Below are 21,986 nucleotides of genomic sequence, written 5' to 3'. Positions count from 1 at the left end.
TAACAATTAATTTATAAGCAATTTTCATAGGCCGGTCATTATGCACAGAAAATAAATTACAAGCATGTACATTTTTAGAGGGGAAGTTGTTATACCATGAGTAAGCAAAGTAAGTTTTAGTCTGATACTTCAGGTCAAAATGACTAGAACACAACAAAAAAAATAAAAAAAACTTTTCTATCATGATATATGGACCTCAGGGGGGAAAAAAATCTATAGAAAATGCATGACTTACTTAAAAGTCTTGGTCTTGTCTAGCCAGATTCCACAGATCAGAGAGCCGACCACGCCAGCGATGACGAGAGTCAATCCAATTCTCCCAGCATTCACCTCTTCACCCTGTGCTTCAGACAGTAATGACATCTGAGAAATCTTTAATATATAAACCTGCAAGACCACTTTCCCATGCGCTTCAGTCTGAGGTGTTTAGATGAACCAATACACTGAGTCTGAGCTGAAATCAAGAACTACTGTCAGACATTCATGGAGCATTTGCTAAGAATGTGATTCAGAGAATCACTGTGAACTTATAACATGATACATTATATGTTTTTAGCATGATATTTTTTTGTTAGTGTATGCATAATTTCGAAGTTCAGCTACTACTATTCTGTGTCTGTAGTGTGGATGACGATAATAAAGACTCAAGGATGTTGACAGCAGGACTCACAGGGTAATGCTCCATTATCATCCTGTTCAACAGGGTGGAAACAGCATAGAAACATCCAACGTTCAGTCCTGGGAAGCACAAACACAGGGGAGAAAATGCTGTCAAATAAATATGAATCACAGGATTTAAATTCGGTAAAAAATAACAAACTGATGGTTAAAAAAAGGTGTGTGCACTGCGAAAAATGCTTTGCTTACTTAGATTTTTTGTCTTGTTTCCAGCCAAAATATCTAAAAATTCTTGAATCAAGAAGGATTTTCTAGACAAGTAAAAATTATTGTCTTGTTTTTTAGTAAAAACAAGTAAAAATGAAGTGAGTTTTTGCTTAAAGCAAGCAAAATAATCTGCCAATGGGGTAAGAAAAAAAATCTTATTTCAAGCAGACAACAAGATTATTTTTCTTACCCCGTTGGCAGATTATTTAGCTTGTTTCAAGCAAAAACTCACCGAATTTTGACTTGTTTTTACTAAAAACAAGAAAATAATTTTTACTTGTCTCGAAAATCATTCCTGATTCAAGAATTTTTTTATATTTTGGCTGGAAACAAGACAAAAAATCTAAGTAAGCAAAGCAGTGTGGTTTCTGTTTTTTTGAGCAGTCCTGTTTGAAAACAGTCATTCTTTTTGTAATTCTAGTTTTGATGATTGTAGTGTTTTGCAATTTAAATGTGAAAGTGGACCCAGAATAACCTTCTGCAATAAAATCTTTTGAAAGACATGTTTAATCACACTTGGGAGAATCCTGCAAATATTACATGCATCTATGAGTACTTAATTCATTGTAAAAAAAGCTTTTCTTACTTAGATATTTCTGTCTTGTTTCCAGCCAAAAGATCTAAAAATTCTTAAATCTAGACGAGTAAAAATTATTATTGTTATTTAAAAAAGAGTCAAAATTAGAGAGTTCCCTTTCGATACTTTCACTCGTACTGCGTCGTAAGATGCTTATGGGAAAAGCTCCTTTTCTCCTGAGACTGAAGCATTTCAATAACGCAGTGTAACTGCACGGCCATTGGTTCGTGCAGTGTTAAAGAAACGAACCAATGGCTCGGCAGCGGAGATGCACAAACCTATGGCGATGATTCACGCCCGATCGCGCCAAAAGGGGCGGAGCATCTGGCTATATAAGCGAGCATTTCGCCATAGGGAACTCAGATCCTTCTTCTTCAGCGACGACTTCTGATCTTCGCAGAGACTGACTACGCAGACTTCGCTCAAGCAAGCCTCTTCTTCGCCGTTGACGAGCCTCGCAGCGGATCTTCACTGCTCGGCGGATTGACGCTCCGGAGCTGATTCCCTGCTGCTATCCGGCGAACATCTGAAAGAGCAATTTAAGAGCAAATTTCTACGGCGTTGTTTCAAATGCCACGGCGTTTTTGTCGCTCGTGCAGAGCCCCTCTGCACGCCGCTGACACTCACGCTGAGTGCGTCTCGTGCCTGGGTCACGCCCACGCTGAGGCTGCGCTCAATGAGACGGAATGTTCCCATTGCGGGAATATGAGTCTCACTTCCCTCCGCTCGCGGCTAGCTTTCTTTTCAGAGAGCGACACCGCTTCTCGCGCCCTCCCGCTTACTTCCTCGCAAGAGCCTGCTAGGAAGAAGCAGCGGGGCAGGAGAGCTAAGAGCGCGGCGACAGGCGAGCTCACGCCGGCTCAGACCCCGCGTGCCTCGCCTTCACCACATGGAGAGGAATCGCCAGTTCTCTTCCTGCATCCTGACCAGCGTCCCTCTGCGGCTGCGAGCGATCTGGTCTCCTTCGGAGGAAGTGAATGCGAGGATGACAGCATGTCATTGGCCGCATCTGACGCAGAGGAGTTGTCGGGCTCTTCCCATGACCCCGCCCCCTTGCCGTCTGCGCAATCCAGCGCCGCCAGCGCCGGTATGGACGCCGAACTGTTCCGTGTCCTATCTAAAGCTGTCGAGGAGCTGGATCTTCAATGGTCTCCCCCCGAGGAGCCCTCTAGGAGCCGGTTGGATGAATGGTTTCTGCCGGGGCGCCGCCAGGCCCCTCGTCAGCGAGCTTCACCATTCTTCCCCGAAGTCCACGACGAAATTTCTAAGTCCTGGCGTGCTCCATACTCCGCCCGCCTTCATACTTCCTCTTCTGCTGCCCTCACCACGGTCGATGGCGCTGAGGAAAAGGGCTACGAGAAGCTGCCCCCGCTGGACGAGTCGGTTGCTGCGCACCTTTGCCCGCCCACCGCTATCGGCTGGAAGGCGAGGGCGTCACACCCGTCTAAGCCCTGCAGGACGACCTCTACCCTCGCTGGACGAGCGTATTCGTCTGCTGGACAGGCAGCTTCGGCGCTTCACTCAATGGCGGTACTCCAGGTGTACCAAGCAAAACTCCTCCGCGGGCTGGACGAGTTGGGCCTGGATGATTCTCCGCTCAGAGAAATACGCAGCGCTACGGATATGGCGTTACGCGCCACGAAGATGACGGCTCAGGCAATCGGGCGATCGATGGCCAGTTTGGTGGTGCTGGAGCGCCACTTATGGCTTAATCTAACAGAGATCAAGGACGCGGATAAGGTCGCCTTCCTTGACTCCCCCATCTCGCCGACCGGCCTGTTCGGCCCAGCTGTCGAGGGCTTCGCGGAGCGCTTCACTGCAGCGCAGAAATCGTCCCAAGCCATGCGACACTTTCTGCCTAAACGCTCAAGCTCTGCAACGGCTCCTAGTCGCCCCAAGCCGGCGCCGACTCAGCAGCCTGCAAAAGCCACGCCTCCAGCTGCGCAACCAGCTCCTCAGACGGAGCTCCGTCCGCGTTCACGCCCAGCCAAGCGCTTTCCCTTCCCTAAGCGCCAGGGACCTCGGCCAAGAGTGGTGTTGGACCAGGCGCCGCCAGCGTCTTCCTGATCTCAACAGCAGGAAGAGGGAGGGGCCAAGTCTCGCAGCAGCCGGACCAGCCCCCAAAGTGCCTCTTTTGAACCCTTCTACACTCCGTTCTGTTCCGAGTGTAAGGGAACTCATGTTTGTAGACAATTTAGCTGTAACTCACGGGCCCTTTGTATCAGCGCCCTTACAGCAAACCGCTGTGATAGCGGGAAAAATAAAAAACAAACATTTTCAAGAAAAGAGCAAATTTCCTCTTCCAATGCTTTCAGACAGCATACAGCTGTGCGAACCATTGTAGCCCCTAGCGACACGATCCGCGGCGTGGCAAGCCATCCCCGGAGTGTCAAAATGGGTTTTGGGTATAATAGAACGAGGCTATGTACTCCAGTTCGCTCGAAGACCTCCTCGCTTTCATGGTGTGATCACCACCTCAGTTCGCAGCAAAGACGCAGACGTCTTGCGATTAGAGGTAAAGAATCTGTTGGCCAAGGGCGCCGTGGAAACGGTCCCCCCAACACAGAGCGAGTCAGGTTTTTACAGCCGTTACTTCCTCGTTCCAAAGAAGGATGGCGGTCTACGTCCCATCCTCGACCTCAGACAGCTGAATCGCGCCCTCATGAGACGGCCGTTCAGAATGCTTACACTAAAACAGATCCTCTCGCAGATACGCAAAGGGGACTGGTTTTGTTCACTGGATCTGAAGGATGCATACTTCCATATTCAGATCGCCCCCCATCACAGGCAATTCTTGAGATTCGCCTTCGAGGGAGTGGCATATCAATATACAGTCCTTCCGTTCGGACTGTCGTTAGCCCCTCGCACGTTTACAAAGTGCATGGACGCAGCGCTTTCCCCTCTGAGACAGATGGGAATCCGCGTCCTGAACTATCTAGACGACTGGCTCATCCTAGCCCAGTCAGAGAACGAGCTAACGCACCACAGATCCTTAATCCTCAGCCACTTAGAGTGCCTAGGACTCAAGGTCAATTTTGCCAAGAGCGTACTGTCTCCCAGCCAACGCATTGCGTTCCTGGGAGCAGTTTTCGACTCACGTCAAATGAAGGCAGCAGTTGCGCCGCAGAGAGCCCAAGCCATTCGCAGGCTCGCGGCTTCCTTCAAAATAGGAGCCCTTCGCCCACTCAAGATTTTTCAGAAGATGCTCGGCCTTATGGCCTCAGCATCTCCAGTACTTCAGTTGGGTCTGCTTCAAATGCGCCCCCTGCAGTTCTGGTTGAAACCAAAGGTTCCTCCTCAAGCGTGGCGTTTGGGACGCCAGCGCATCAAGGTAGATCGGGCCTGTATAGCAGCCCTGGCTCCTTGGAGGTGCGCTCAATGGATGGAACAGGGCGTTCCCCTGGACTTGGTGGTCAGAAGGAAGGCGGTCTCGACAGACGCCTCCAACTTAGGTTGGGGGGCGCTGTGCGACGGCCAGCCTGCTTTCGGCCTATGGTCGAAAGCGGAGAGTCGCCTTCACATCAACTGCTTGGAAATGCTAGCAGTATGTTTAGGCCTTCACACCCTTCTACCTGCACTGAGAGGTCACCATGTCTTAGTCCGTTCGGACAGCATGACAGTGGTGTCCTTCATAAATCACCAAGGGGGCCTCTCGTCGAGACGTCTATTTACGATGGTAGAACGTCTCCTGAAATGGGCTCAGCTGCACTTCCGCTCTCTGAGAGCGACGCATGTGCCAGGCAAACTGAACCAGGGAGCAGACATGTTGTCTCGGAGCAACGTCTCCTCAGACGAATGGACGCTTCACCCTCACACGGTTCAGCAAATATGGGCTGTCTTTGGCAGGGCGCGAGTAGATCTTTTCGCCTCAAAAGACAATCATCACTGCCCAATTTATTTTTCGAAGGAACAGGACGCATTGACCCAAGAATGGCCCAATCTCCTGTTATACGCGTTCCCTCCTATCGCTCTGCTGCCACAAGTCATCAGGCGAGTGCGGGAACAGAAACTCAAAGTCCTGTTAGTGGCTCCATTCTGGCAGAACCAGCATTGGTTTCCAGATCTTCCCAGGCTGCTCTCAAGAGCACCATGGGCCGTGCCACTGAGACGAGATCTCTTAACACAGGCGAACAGAACGATATGGCACCCCCAACCGGAATTGTGGGCGCTGCACGTTTGGGCTCTAGACGGGAGCCTTTAAGTCTCCCTGAGTCGGTTTTGAGTACTATTTCACAAGCTAGAGCACCCTCTACGAGGCGGCTCTACGATCTCAAGTGGTCTGTCTTTTCCGCCTGGTGTTCCACCCGCGGTACGGACCCAATTTCATGTGACATATCTGTGATATTGTCCTTCTTGCAAGAGCTGTTGGATAAGGGGAGATCCCCTTCTACGCTCAAGGTCTATGTTGCAGCTATAGCGGTATTCCATGACCTTGTAAACGGTCAATCTGTGGGAAGAAACGACTTGGTCGTTCGTTTTTTAAAGGGGTCAAGGCGGCTTAATCCCCCTCGCCCCGTCACGGTTCCGTCTTGGGACTTACCCACAGTGTTGAGGGCCTTGAAAAGCCCTCCCTTCGAACCGCTTCAGTCCATAGGCCTTCGCCCCCTGACGTTGAAGACTGCCCTGCTATTGGCATTAGCATCAGTCAAACGCATGGGTGATTTACAGGCGCTCTCTGTGAGCCCCGTTTGCTTGGAATTCGGGCCAAATGACTCTAAGGTCATCCTGAAGCCAAGGCGTGGGTATGTTCCCAAAAGTCTCTCTACACCCTTTAGAGACCAGATTATTTCCCTTTTGGCTCTTCCTCCTACGGAGCAAGACCAGGGATTTAACCCTCTCTGCCCCGTCAGGGCTCTGAGATGTTATATAGAGCGTTCTGCCCCTTTTAGGCAGTCAGAACAGCTGTTTGTATGTTTTGGTGACCGCACCAAGGGGTGTTCGGTCACAAAACAGAGATTATCCAAATGGATTGTGGAAGCCATCACGCTGGCTTACTCCTCTTTGGGCCTACAATGTCCCATGGGAGTAAGGGCCCATTCGACTAGGGGCATCGCCTCGTCTTGGGCGTGGTCTAGTGGGGTTTCCATTGCAGAAATTTGTGCGGCGGCAGGCTGGGCCTCACCGTCCACATTTGCTAGATTCTATAACTTGGACGTTCCAGTCTTACAGACTCGGGTCCTTTCCACATAGTGGTATGTTTGTTACCAGTATGTTATATATAGTGCATCTTGGCCTCTTTGGAGCTCCAAGTTGTACTTATTCCTTGGAACGGACGTTTATCAGGCTATCTGATCGAACAAATTGGCCCTTATTAGCCCTTTAGTGCTAGGGTCATGTCAGTCGTTCCTCTACCTTAGCAACGGCGGGATTGTACTGGTTCCCCATAAGCGTCTTACGACGCAGTACGAGTGAAAGTATCGAAAGGGAACGTACTCGGTTACTTTCGTAACCTCGGTTCCCTGAGATACGGGAACGAGTACTGCGTTGCTGGCCGTGCTAGGTAGCTGCACGACTCAGTCGTCGCTTCAGTCGAAGTACCTGAGTTCCCTATGGCGAAATGCTCGCTTATATAGCCAGATGCTCCGCCCCTTTTGGCGCGATCGGGCGCGAATCATCGCCATAGGTTTGTGCATCTCCGCTGCCGAGCCATTGGTTCGTTTCTTTAACACTGCACGAACCAATGGCCGTGCAGTTACACTGCGTTATTGAAATGCTTCAGTCTCAGGAGAAAAGGAGCTTTTCCCATAAGCGTCTTACGACGCAGTACTCGTTCCCGTATCTCAGGGAACCGAGGTTACGAAAGTAACCGAGTACGTTTTTGCTCAGAACAAACAGAAAACAAGATTATTTTTCTTACCACATTGGCTGATTTTTTTTTTGTTGTTGTTGTTGCTTGTTTCAAGTAAAAATGCATTTAATTTTGACTTGTTTATTTCTGAAAACAAGACAATAATTTTTACTCGTCTAGAAAATCCTTCTTGATTTAGGAATTTTAAGATCTTTTAGGCTGGAAACAAGACAAAAAAATCTAAGTTAGAAAAGCATTGCCGTGTTTACACAGATTTCCATAGAACTGAAGCACCAATTGTGCATAAAGTTTTTCACACATCCTGCACCCCTTACATAACCAAGGTAAAATATTAAGGAAGAAAAACACACAGTTTTTGTGCAGGTTGGGGTTTAGTTAACTAAAACTAAAACCATAAAACTTTTTTTTTTCATTTAAACATTTTTCTTTTCTCATTTAGTTTAACTAAAACTACTAACTAAAATGAAAGGTTTGTTAAGTTTCTTCTAGGCCTGCTAACAGTAAATAGTATAAACAGTTCCAGTAACTGGATGGAAACTGGGTTAATCAGAAGCTAAATGCTACTAAACTTTGGCATCAGTTTTAAAATCTGACACTAACATTCCTCTGTAGGACAGTCTGCCTGAACATGTGAATTTACAACCCATAGGAGCTTTTATGTTTTATTTGTTTGTTTGTTACCTTTTATTTTATGAGCACATTGCTACAGTGTAATAAGTACTATATCATTACTATATGGTTAGGGTTTGGTTTGGTGTTAGTTACTTATTATACAAACTTTAATATTTGAAATAGTACGTACATGTAATATGAAACCATGTCACATTCTAATAAAGTTAAATTGAATTTTGTTTCATTTAGCACATTCAATTTAATAGTTGACCAAAATGCTGCACAGGCAGGGAAATTTAAAATGATGGCAGTAAAAAGCCGATATAATAATTACATAATTGAAATTACACATAAGAAATAACAAAAACAATATCAGCGGCTGTCAGTTACTCAGTTACTAAGATATGTCAGAGACCCCTAAATGCAATGAGTTGCAATAGTTTCTATGAAGTAAATGCATACATCATTTTTTGGTTTCTAATTCTTTAAATGGGAGGAAAGAGTTTTTTGGCAATCATCCTAAGCTGACAAAATGCTGATCTGTTTAGCAAATTTAAGTGCTGGGTCAAAAATGAGACCCAAAATTCTTGCTTACAGTGTTTTAGCTTACATTTTAGAGAAAATATTTGTACTTTGACACCAAAAACGAACATTTCAGGTTTTTTATCATTTTACTAATAAACTAATTCCACAATTTTCGAATTTAGCTTCCAACTTAGCTTCCACTAGAACAGGTTTTCATCTGATTTTATTGGAAGCTAATGCTGGATATAAAATGAAACCAGACTGGCTAGGAAAACAAAACAGGGCCTAAGACCGAACCCTGCAGCACACCGCATTTACAAGCCACAAATGAGGAGATATACTTCTTAATAGAAACTGATAAAGTTCTCCACTTGAGATAGGATGAATTTAGAGTTGATCCCCTAATGGAATTTTTTCCGCAAAATTGGGTGATCGATTGTGTCGAAAGCTGCACTAAGATCCAGAAGAAACAGAACAACATATTTATCACAAATACAAGAAGTGTTATTCTTTACTTTGATTTGGGATTTACAGTAGCTGACATTACTTTGATATAAAAGATGTGAATATGTAAGTGGCAAGCTGTTTTAACAATTAACAACTTCCTATATTTGTTTCAAAACAGCAAGAATACAGTAAAAAGACTTTGAGCATGTGAAATTTCCGATATTGTAAAATATAACGTAACACTCTGCAGCCCCTTTTTAAAACAATTAACAAATAAAGCTGAATCTGAAAATCCATAATCAAACCTGAGATGCAAACCTTAGCATGAGCTTGCATTTTGGTCCCATGCATGAATACAAAAGTAAAAGTGTATTTTGACTACCAATTATTAATATATATCTGTATTCTGGTCCAAAATATAATCTTGAGAAAATATCTATGGGGTCTTTAAATGCTGACTATTTAAAGGCAACTCATTTCTTTTGGAACAGAGCCATTAAGTGAACATGTGTGTGTTCTTTGTTGCTTTATTAAGTTGTACAAATAGTCTGAAACAATATAGCACCCACTCCCCTCTTTATAATAAAAAAATGTAATGAATATGAGAAAAATATAATCATCCTAATAGATAATAATGCAGATGTACTGAGCCAAATATACATAAAATGTGCTTTAAGTATATGAATAAGATTTACTGGTGTGTACCATAGCTGATGAGGAGGAGGATGAAGGGCTTGTTGCGGAAAAGTCTTGCGATTGAAGCCAGGTATGAGTACTGTGTGGTGGGCATGTCTCTGAGCGCCACCTGAGCCAGAGATGGAGGGACTTCAGGCTTTTCCTGAAACACTGGAACACATACCGTAGGCAATTAAACACATGAACACTGCAAAAGAAGCTCAAAAATACAACTCTAAACAATAATTCCTTAAACCAGATATGAATAATGGATGCCAATCAACACGACTTGCTTGACTTGTTTGTAAGCATCACTTATGCAAATTGTTGAATTCAGACACACACAAAAAAGAGATTTATTGAACAATTTACACAGAAACTGGTTCTGTTTGTGCTTCCTCCAAGTAATCATATAATCCATTTCCACTATATTTCCACCATATTTTTCACTACTACAATAATGACACTAATGTACTTTGTAAAAGCAAATCTCAAAGCTGATCTAAATTATCCAAGAATTAAAGGAACAGATACAGTGAACCAAACCTGCAGAAAAAAAAATGAAAAAGTCAAATACCTTACATCAGATACAGTATCAAGAAAGCAACGTGTGTAATAATAATATTTGAAAGCCAGATTTAATTGAAAGTTAGTTACACTTATTTTATTACCATTATGTTACCCTATTATTTATTTACTGCAGGTTTAGGCCTCCATAAACAGGAGCTAATGATGAGAATGCCCTTAACTCAGTCCATAGTTGAAGCACCTTTACAGCCTCAAGTCTTTTTGGGTCTGATGTGACAAGCTTTGCACATCTGCATTTGGCAATTATCTGCCATTCTTTGCCTCAGCTTTTCACCTCTCCATCTCTGTCAGCTTGGATGGGGGCTGGCAGACATTTTCTAGAGTCCTAGTTGTTCCAATCGTCTTCCATTATGGAGAATGCTTCTGTCAACCTTCAATGCAGCAGATTTGTTTCTGAACTCTTCCCTAGATCATTGCCTTAACACAAGTCTGTCACTGAGCTCTACAGGCAGTTATCTTGACCTCAGGACTTGGTTTTTGCTCTGATATGCATTTTCAGCTGTTAGACCTTTTCTGAGAGGTGTGTTTCTAAATCAGACTCATTCAAATGAATTTGCCACAGTTTAACTCCACTCCAAGTGTAGGAACATCTAGAAGCAATATGAACGCTCCTGAGCTAAATTTCCAGTGTCCCAGAAAAGGGTATGAATACTTATGCAACAGGATCTTTTCAGTTTTTTATTTTTAATAAATTTGCACAAATGTTAAAAACCTATTTTTTGCTTTGCCATTATGGAGTAGGGAGTGTAGATTGATGTGGGGGGAAAAAGTAATTTAAAGTAGTTTAACATAAGGCAGCAACATAACAAAATGTGAAAAAAATAAAGGGGTATGAATAATTTCGCAAGGCACTGTATGTTGTTATGTTAAAGAGTAGAGGTTTTATTGGTGTAACATTTATGTCACTGCTTCATTAATTTTAGTCTTTCCTTTATGTTGCACTCTCCTGTCCAGCAAGAGTACTAAAGTGGATGTTCTTACCAAACACGACCAGCAGAAAGATGACGCTGGCCAGAGCGGCTGTGGCGTAGAACATGACGCTGATGTGTTGAGCCAGTTCATTCATGTCATCCACATTGGGCACAAGAACTGGCGGAATCAAGAAGCCAATTGCAATGCCAAGCTGAAGAGGAAAGACATAAAGAATCAACTGCATTATATTCTCGGTGACCTAAAACTCACATGAAACTGAAAAAAAAAAAAAAAAAAAAATGTCTGGTTTTGTGCAACTTCCAGGATAAAATGCATGGGTAATTTTTAACTGTCTGCCTGAATAATTTAGAATTTATATGCACAGGAGAACTTTTCGCAACTTCTCTGCCAAATTCACAACCCATTAATTTATTCTTAATCTTAATGAATTATTATGTAATAATTATGTAATGAAGTATTCTAAATGAGTGACTGTCCAAGGTTAATCAAGTTACTTTTATTCAACCAGCTAGGTTTTGTTTTTGGGACCGGAAATGACACAGGCTTCTCCCAAAACATAATAAAATGATGTACAAGAGGCCTCATTGTGAAAAAAAAATATTTCTCAGCTTTTATTTACATTTGAACAAAAAGTGGCATGTCCAAGCTTCTTTTTTTCACCTGTTGAGTTGATTTAAACAGCTGTTCCCAATGAATCAGGATTCTTTAGAACAGCTTGGACTATTTGGAATGGTATAGAACTTTGGATTTTCCCATAGACTGTGACAGTTTGCAAAGGGTATGAATAATTTTGGACATGACACTTTTTGAATGATGCCTCTGGTACATCGTCTTATTACCTTTTGGGAGAAGCCTGTGTCATTTCCGGTCAAAAAAAAAAAACTTGCTGGTTGAATAAAAGTAACTGTGAGTCAGAATTTGCCAGGGGTATGAATAATTTCGGCTTGACTGTATATGTATAAGATTTAATCTTAATACATTTATGGCCACAGAGTATGCTATTTTTGTTATTTTGTTCTTTTTTTCATAAGTTTAAAATAAATGATAGTACCAAGGTAATTGGTGAAACCGTTGTGTGTAGATTTAATGCACAAATACACACTGATAAAAATAATTTTGTGGTGAAGTAAATAATACAGAAAAACAAATGTAATTTCTACATTAAATAATTTAGTTTGGCAAGAATAAAACAGAGTCAATTTAATATTAGTACTCAATTTAAGCTTGTAAAATTTTTACAAAGCTTGTTTAAGTAAATAAAGTCATGATCCCATTGTTCCCATCATGCACTTTGGCATGAATAATTAATAAGGTTACATTTTTTGCTGTTTTCAAGCTGTATTTATACTGTTTTATGGTTGCTTTTGTTATGTTCAGTAACTGTTTTGTAACTTTAAGAGCTCATTTTCTATTTAAAATGACAAATGTATATTTAAAAACTTTTCACTGATTGAGGACTGCAAGGTGAAATTAAAATAGTTAAGTAGAAATGTACTTATTTCCTTTGTCAATTTTACTTAACTTAGTTAAGTAGACTTTACTTAATTCCATCCTTAAATTTTACTTTAAAAATATGTGTGCAAAAACTTGCAAAATAAGTAAATTGAATTGTTTTTTCAGTGCATGCATATGCATGCTTAGAAAAAATGAGACCCAAATGAGACCCTTTTTTAAAAATGAAATGATCATTGCATTTACTTAAGTTTGCAAGGTTAATTGCATCAGATCTTTGCTCAAGGCATTTAGTAGCATGTAAACTAAGTAATTCACAAGCACAACTAAATATTCAAACTTGCAGAATAAACTGCAGTCCACTGGTAAATAAATGCACACATTTTTCCAAAAGATCCACATTACTTTAAACTCAGTTTAATCCAGCTATGAAACATCAAACAAGATCCTCAATAAAAGCTCAGAGTGATGATGAGAAATACATCGATTTTTGTTGTTTAGTATTGTGCCGCGGGGTCACAGGGGTCATACTTCATTTCAGAGCTGGGTATTGAGAAATGCATCTCAGGATATAGTCTAACATCTCAGTGCTAAAACTAATATCCACCACTTCAATCCAATCCTAAAGTTCAATGTGCTGTGCTTCAGCATGTGAATCATTTGATATTATGTCATTAAAATGAGATAATCCCCAACCAGTCCATATCAATCTACAATCACACACACCCATCTTAATATGTTACAGTCAAAGTTTATCCTATTGTGACATAACGTGACATGAGTGCTTTCTGAATGAAGTCACAGGCAATAATAACAGTTAAGTTGCTGAAATAACAAGAATTCATTAAATAGATAATGGCGAAGGTTGACATCTACATTAATGCATTTGCATTTTTCATGTTTATCCAATGCAACCTATGTTGCATTCAATAGTAGTTCTACACATTTCTATTCTATGCATTTTCTATTGACAAAAACAGTTTTGAATATGATTCTCAATGCAAATGATTTCTTTCTCCAAACATGTTTGAAATGTAAAAAAGTGAAGAGTCTTAAAGTGAAAATGGTTTCACTAGATAAGACCCTTCTTCCTCAGCTGGGATCATTTAGAGGCCTTTGAAGCTGCATTTAAACTGTAATTTGAATCTGACTGAAGAAAGAAAGACATGGACATGTTGGATGACAAGGGGGTGAGTATATTATCTGTACATTTTTGTTCTCAAAGTGAACTAGTCCTTTAAGGATGAAATCGTACAAAACGCAACCAAAATTCAAGCTTAGTATCTCATTAAAACAATTTATGAACCAAAAGTACTGCTACTATGTACATTTTTGGAAAACTGTACTGTTTATGACTTTAGTCATATCCAAGATGAGACTAAAATTTAAGTAGTTTGTGGCATGTACAAAAAGATGGTTTGTAAAAGGAGACCGCAGTAAAAAGTCAATATAATGAAAGAGGGCACCGGACTTATTTGCGCTGAAAATGAAAATGAGTCAGTATTTGATGTTAATTTGACATTGCCTTAATGTTGGATTTTGGTTACACAACCTAGAAACAAAAAACATCAACTTCAGCTGACATTGGTATTGGACATCAAATTAACGTTGACATTAAACATTGATTTGACATTGAATTATGGTCACATACTGAAATGTAACCAATTATCAGCATCTTATGAGGTTGTGTGACTGCTGGGATGTATCTAGCGATTGTATCTACTTTATAACATTATATGGTAGAATGATTGTTCGTCTTGCTTGGTGTTTGTGTGAGCATGTGGCTTTTGTTTAATTCTGTGTGCCATGTGTTCTTCTGTCAATCTCTTGTCTAGGCTCCGCCCCCTAGTCTTTGCCCTCTTATTGCATCATAGATTTTATGTTTATGTTTTAATGGTAGCACATTATTATTATTTTTTTTTTGCAAGACTGTGCAATTTTCCTCATATGTGAAGATCATAAACTTAAACCAGTCTAAGATAGTTTGAAGACCAGGCTGGTTTAGCTTATACAGTGCCAAAACCCCTTTTAAACCAGAACAGACCGGACTGCAATAAAGAGATTGGAGCTGGAGAAAAGATTATTAATGTGGGCATTTGTCAAAGTGATCACACTGATTTGAAAAGATCTTGAAAGTGTAGCAGTTAAAAAGTAAGAAACACCAACAGGTCAAACCAGGTCTAATAATAACTGTGACAGTATAATAATATTAAATGTCCTTGTATTCATTTGGATTGGTACATTTTCTAAAAGCATATCTTTCTAACATGTAATGCCTGTTAGATCAAAGCAAATTTATCCAGGTCTAAAAATATTTTTGATACATACAGGTGATTTAGCAACATATAAAACCATGCAAATCATTTTTTCCCCCAAATTTTGTGGGGTAAATTAAGCCAGCACTTTAACTTACCCCACTTACCCCACTGAAATGAAGTTAAATCTCTGAAGTATAACATGATATTTTAAAGTGATAGTATGCAACTGGTTTAGTTCATCATACATGTGACCCTGGACCACAAATCCAGTCTTAAGTTGCACAGGTGTGTAGCAAAATACAAAAATACATTGTATGTGTCAAAATTATTGCTTTTTCTTTAATGCCAAAAATCATTATATTAAGTAAAGATCATGTACGTACCTACTGTAAATATATATGAAAACTTAATCTCTGATTAGTAATATGCATTGCTAAGAACTTAATTTGAACAACTTTAAAGGCGATTTTCTCAATATTTAGATTTTTTTGCACCCTCAGATTCCAGATTTTCGAATAGTTGTCTTTTGACCAAATATTCTATCCTAACAAACCATACATTAATGGAAATCATATTTATTTAGCTTTAAGATGATGTATAAATCCTAATTTCAAAAAATCAACCCTTATGACAAATTTTGTGGTCCAGGGTCATGTATATAATTTGCATATAATTTGATAGACACAGTGTACAAGTGCATCAAATCCCTTCCAATAAGAACCAGAAGATGCTTTTCATCACATTATAATTAGATATATCTTACCACCTGTAGTCCCTAATGGCCTGTTTGACATGGCAGAAAAGCTACCAAAAATCTTTTGACTAAAATGTTAATTAGTTTCAGTGACATTTATTCCTTCATTCTAATTCATTTTTTATCTGATTTTACTCAACAAACTCTCTGTTTAGTCAGTTTTTGGGAAGGTGTTCAACATATTGTTTCAGAAATGCAAACAATAAAAGATTGAAATTTAAACTGGTTTTATGTTATCTTTCAGAAAATTAAAAAAAAAAAATTAAATATCAATTAACTTTAAAATTTCACATGGATTTGAATCAGATTCAGTCAGATTGTCAGTTTACCCCCATCTTAGCCATTGACTAACCTGAGGCAAATTGAGCCACATGAACATTTTTATATGAAGCCATATTTTTAAGACCCTTTGTCAGATACATTCTGATGATTTAAAATGATAGGAAGCATCCTGCAGTTACTTTAAATCAGTGGTTCCCAACACTGCAAATTTTGCATCTCTCCTTTGTCTGACACAGTAAAGTCAGGTCTTTGAGTCTCTACTAATGAGCTGATGATCTGAATCAGGTGTGTTTAATTAAGGTGTCATGGAAAACATGTATGCTGCGTCCCAATTCGCCTACTTATACTACGCCCTAAAAGTATGTACTCTTTTTGTGAAGAAAAAGTACATACTTTTGAGTATGTAGCAGAATAGTAGGCGAGCTTTGGGACATACTACTTCGTCATAACTGCGTTTTTAACGGACGCTCTGTTGCTTAGTTACCTGAATCCTCTCACTGTTTAAACTGCCCTGTCAATCATCACAGTTAACATTATCTACATTTCGTTTAATTTAATTTCCTACCGTATTAGAGAGAAATGAAGAGGCACGTTCTTTCAGGAGTCTTTCATGCCGAGAACTCTGCTCGTGTTTGCATAATTATGCATTTAAACGTTAATGACCAAACATATCATTATAAAAGTTCACAATGTTGCTGCACATGAAATATAACGAGGATAACATTTAAAAATATATATTTTTTATCAGGTTACACACTGATTATTTATCACTCAAACTCCTTTCTCTACCTGTCCGTTGGTCGCGCATATCCTCCATGTTTGTAGTTTTTTAACACTTTTTATGCGTGTTTGTAGTTCTAATCGAATCCTCCGTTCACCGCGCAATGTGTTGTGGGCAATATTAGCCGTTAGAGTGTGCATTGATCCGCACTTCGAATTCTGAAGTCAAGTAGTAGACCATCCGGGAATCTTTGGAATACTTTTTTGAACATACTACGATTTGGGACATACTAATTCTATTTTCGAATACTATTTAGGACGGATAGTATGCGAATTGGGACGCAGCAGTAGTGTTGGGGGACCTCCAGGATCGTGGTTGGGAACCACTGCTTTAGATACTTTCAAAAAAGGGAAACATTAGATTGTCTTGAGTAATTTTTACTTATTAGTATGGATGAATTGAATCATCGAAGGTCGGCAGCAAAGACATCGGTTAATAAAATGGGATTAAATGCATAAAGGATATTTGTATTATTTCACATATTTAATTTTTGCAGCTTTGCGTTGAATTTCATTTCATTTAGATTTATCATTCATTTTAGTGTTTTTATTCATTTAGAAGGACACTGGATCTGTTTTTTTAAGTGAGTGAGATGAATTAATGCATGTTCACATTTATACTTTTTTTATTTGAAAAGGTAACAGATATTTTCTTGTCATTTAAAAAGTAATGCGTAACTAGTGACTTGGAAAAAGTAATATTATTACGTAACTTGCGTTTCTTGTCATTTTGATTTTGACTTTCAAACCATTGCTGATATTATTCGCTTATTACTGTGATTACTCTATATTTCTGTGGCAGAGCGGCGATGCTCCTCGTGCGCTTTTACGCACCTGGTTTCCAAACACGCCGATGGCGCAGGCGGTGGACACTTCATCAGATCCGAACCACACAGACGCCACTTGAGACGGCATTCCCAAAATGAACACCTGCGCACAGGAACACGCGAACTGTCCGAGCATAGTGACCCAGAACAGGTTGGGCTGAACGCTGGCCACCTTGATCCACGTTCCCACGCAGTTGATCGAGGCTGCGAACAGAGCGATCACCCGCAGCCCCTTCCTCTCCAACAGCCATGTCACTGGGAATATGAAGGGGATGTAAGTCAGCATATAGACCATTGACAGCCAGTCGATGGCGAATGAAGAGACGCTGTAGAATTTCATGAAAATGTTGTTGATGATTCCATACTGGATCCACTGGAACGCGTTGCACAGCGAGTAGGAGCTGAAGAGAAACAGAATAAGCCATCGCCTCCGGTACAAACGAGTGTTCGAGCTGGAAACAGTGTTCGGAGATTCCGAGATTTCAACCTGATCAAAGTTTCCATCTGTGTTTTTATTCTGGCTTGTCTCAGGAGCGTCCGTTCCAAAGTGATTGTCGCTTTTTTCGCACATTTTGTATTTCTAAAATCCTAGAATAAGTCAATTCTTCTTTATGAATCCTCAATCGCGTCCTTCTATTATAATAAGGACACACTCTAGACGCAGAAGTTCAGCCGCAGCTGAGTTCCTAAGAGCGTGAGAGTCTTTAAACATCCGGACAGACTTTGTTTCCAGCGCCAATAAAACTTAAGTGCAAAGGTGAAGACAGAATCATACAACTCTACTTCTATCACTGATTCATGCGTGTGACTCCACATTATCATCATCATCATCATCATCACGCCGAATGACATGAGAGAGAAACACAAGCACGTGATCTACTGTCAATCATTAGCTCCTGCTCAACTCAACACGTTATAATAGAAGAATTGTTACTGTAAATTGAGTCTCAGGCTGAACTGTATTGTATAAAGTGGCGGTATTATCCTTTACGCAAATACTTGGGGCCCGGAGCCCTCTGCTGGTCACAAGCATAAATGTTAAATTAAAGCAGGGAAGATCACAGTAATAAGCGAATATCAGCAATGAGTTAAAAGTCAAAATCTGTCTATATCATCCAGTGTTGGGGGTAACGCATTACAAGTAACGGAAGTTACGTAATAATGTTACTTTTTCCAAGTAACTAGTAAAGTAATGCATTACTTTTTAATTGACAAGAAAATATCTGAGTTACTTTTTCAAATAGGTAATGCCAGTAACTTTTTCCCCCATTTATTGATTAAAAGCTCTCCTGTCCCCATGTTGAGAGAAATCGTGAGTAAGATGTTGCTTTAGTTCTAGAATAAATGTGAACATGCATTAATTCATCTCACTTACCAAAAAAACAGATACAGTGTTCTTCAAAAGGAATAAAAACACAGATGATCCAATTCATCCATACTAATGAGCAAAAATTACTCAAGATAATCTAACATTTGTTTTCCTTTTTTTATTGCTGAAAAGTTTTTTCTTCTGCGGTCTACTGTACAGACGTCAATTTACTTTTCTCTAAGCCTGAGGCTTTTGGTGTGAAAAGGCTTTTACATTGGCTAAAAAGAAAAATTTTATATTAAAAACAAACAAGCAAGCCCTGCCCCGATTTAAAAATAACGCAAAAGTAATGTAACGCATTACTTTCCATAAAAAGTAACTGAGTAACGTAATTAGTTACTTTTTTAGGGAGCAACTCAATATTGTTATGCATTACTTTTAAAAGTAACCTTCCCCAACACTGGTATCATCTTACCTGAAATGTCATTTATTCATTCATTCATTTATGTATTTATTTAATTTTCATATATAATTTACACATAAATGGTCTAAGCAGTGTGAACTTGTATTTCCCATTACACAACCGTCTTACAGAGAAGGAAGAAGAGGATGATGAAAAGGTTATAAACAGATAAAATGTTCTCTGTTAACAATATTTATTTATTTGTACAAAGCAGACCTATTGCACATTCATGTTTATGAAATAAATAATCCCTTTTTTGTTGTTTGGTGTGCCTGGTGCTGATAAAATGCTAATAAAGTCAAGCTGTAGGTCTTGCACTCACTGAAAAACAACTGGAAACACAGATCCAAATGATGGTCAACCCAACAAAATTGTGTTTCTTTTCTAAACATGATTTCTTTGCTTTCAATTAATGTAATGCTCTAAATCTACTAGATTAAATTATGTAGAGCAAATGTGAACCAATCAAGTATTAGTTTCCAGAATGCTTTGTATGGGACGTAATAGGCAGAGGTAATAGGGAGAGTTGAAATGTGGTCTCAAGCAAGATAAGAAAAAAGTGAGACCTCATAGTGTGTTTTTTCCAATTATATTGGAATTTATAACCCTTTTAATTACACTTTATGAAGTCTGAAGATTTTGCATTGGCCAAGGTTTATTCAAGGAGCATTTAACACATTAATCGTCAATGCATTGTTGTTTGCTAATAGTTTACTAGCAGTTACAATCTTATAATGTAGTCATGAGACACAAAAATACATTTGGATTATAATATGAAATGCTCTCCACTAATAATGGCACCCTTGGTAAATACTCACCAAAATCTATAACTGGACTCTTGACTCTGGATACTGGACTCTGGTGGAAATCTGTTCTGTGCAGGTCCTTTTCTATGCCAGCATGATTTTATCCCAGCTGATGTCCATAAAAACATGGTTGGATGAGTTTGGTGAGGAAAAACAAAGACTCCATATTAATGTCTCTGTATTTAAAATGCATTGTCATGGAGTAATGGTCAGGTGTCCCATAGTGTACGAAAACCCAACCTCTGCTGCCAGTTACGATAACAATAGTTCATGTCACTAAACAACTAAAACATTTAGGATTTAAACAACCTGAGCTCGTTTGTGTCGATCGTGAGATTTTTCTAAAGCAATAAGTAGAAAATGCAAGGTTGTCATATGGTTTCAGATAACACTAGGGTTACTAACGTAACCTTGGTTCCCTGAGATAAGGGAACATATGAAATATTTTCTTTTTACTCTGAATACTGAAGCCTGAATTGTTCATGTTTGCTGCACAAAAAAATGCTGCTTCAACTCACCAAAACCGGGTATTGCTGACTATCTTTTGACCTACACTGTAAAAAAAAGAAAGAAAGTTGATTCAACTTAAAAAAGTAAGTGTTCATGCTGCCTTAAAATTTTAAGTTTAGCCAACATGAAATGTTAAGTTGTACTACATGAAAACGAGGATGTTTGAGTTGACTCAACTTAAAATTTTAAGGCAGCACGAACACTTACTTTTTAAGTTGAAACAACTTTTGTAGTGATCATCAACTTATGTGCTTATGATACAAGAGAAAATTGCATGTAATATTTTACTACACTTTTGCATGATTATTAAGCTTTCGTAGTGGGGGAGTATCAACTTCTGTTGAAATCAACAAACTTAGTAATGTACACTGTAAAAAAATAAATAAATAAAATTTGTTGAGTCAACTCAAAGTAATGTGATACACTGCAAATAACACTTAAATAAGTTTCGTCAACTTGAAATGTTAAGCTGTACTAAGTGACAACTTAGATATTTGAGTTGACTTAACAAAAAATTGGGTTAGTTTACCTTAAAAGCTGGGTAAGTTATTGGGCTGCCTTAAAATTTTAAGTTGAATCAACTTTTAAGTTAATTTAAATACATCTCTTCCAGTTTCTTTCAAATGTGTAAACTTAAGACACGAGCATGAAGAGTAATAATGGAACAGGGAGGAAGCTGCTGCGAAAAGACTTAACTACAAAAAGGGAAAACACAGAGAATGAGAGACTTTTCGTGGCAGACGAAGATGGATAAACTGCTGGAACATTTATGGTGGAGCTCATGGAAAGAAAACGTAAGGAACATGGCATAATGGAGAATAATGAAAAAGTTAATTTGGAAACTGAAGAGATTCACTGTTTCAGATCATGATTCCCTGATGATGGCTAATTCAAATTCCAGCCTGGAAAATGAAATTGCCCATAAGTTTTCTGAAATTGTTGCAGAAATGGGTCAAAAGGCTCTCAGGTTCATTGTTTGACGCTCCAAAACGTGTGACTGAAATGTGTCAGAATTGAGATTTGTAGTCTCACACAGTTCAAAAGTTCAAATACATAAAAACCTGAAAACCTGAACATATGAAACTGTATGCAGTGGCTGTAACATGTGAAAACTGTAAGCCACAGTTGAGGAAATGATGAAATCGGAGAGAGAGGGTGTGTGATATGAAGAAAGACACATGCCAGTTCAATTTAGAGGCATCATCTGTGATGCTCAACCTGCCAAGGCCTTCATCAAATCAATAAACCCCTTCTCAGGGTATTAAAGATCCAAATATGGATGCAAGGACCGAAAAAGACAAGGATGTCTGCAGGACATACAGCTGTTTTAAGCAACAAACATGAAAATCTCAGAAGCAGAATTTGCCAAATGCCTCGGGTGACTGAATGAAACTGACAGATGGAAAGCAATTGAGTTCAGACAATTAGGAAAGATTGTTCTGAACGGCTAACTGTTTCCTTGTTTACAGTGTCGATCAGATGCTGAATATTACA

The 21,986-nt window shown here is 39.6% G+C and overlaps 1 protein-coding gene across 1 annotated transcript in view; it reads right to left on the bottom strand.

Annotated features, from left to right (window-relative positions):
- flvcr2a (FLVCR choline and putative heme transporter 2a) overlaps positions 1-18,270 on the bottom strand; it is a 32,652-nt gene extending 14,382 nt beyond the window's left edge. The window contains exons 1-5 of the mRNA XM_073827175.1: positions 17,412-18,270; positions 11,100-11,241; positions 9,561-9,701; positions 671-738; positions 236-339 (exon numbers count right to left, since the gene is read on the bottom strand). Of these exons, the coding sequence (XP_073683276.1) occupies positions 236-339; positions 671-738; positions 9,561-9,701; positions 11,100-11,241; positions 17,412-17,975 (1,019 nt within the window). The 5' untranslated portion in view covers positions 17,976-18,270. The remainder of the gene's footprint in view (positions 1-235; positions 340-670; positions 739-9,560; positions 9,702-11,099; positions 11,242-17,411) is intronic.
- Positions 18,271-21,986: the final 3,716 nt, after the last annotated feature.

The sequence above is a fragment of the Garra rufa genome, chromosome 21 (assembly GCF_049309525.1).
Source record: "Garra rufa chromosome 21, GarRuf1.0, whole genome shotgun sequence".
Lineage (NCBI taxonomy): Eukaryota > Metazoa > Chordata > Actinopteri > Cypriniformes > Cyprinidae > Garra > Garra rufa.
The sequence above is the reverse complement of the archived record's forward strand: the minus strand, read 5'-3'. Positions and strand labels throughout refer to the sequence as shown.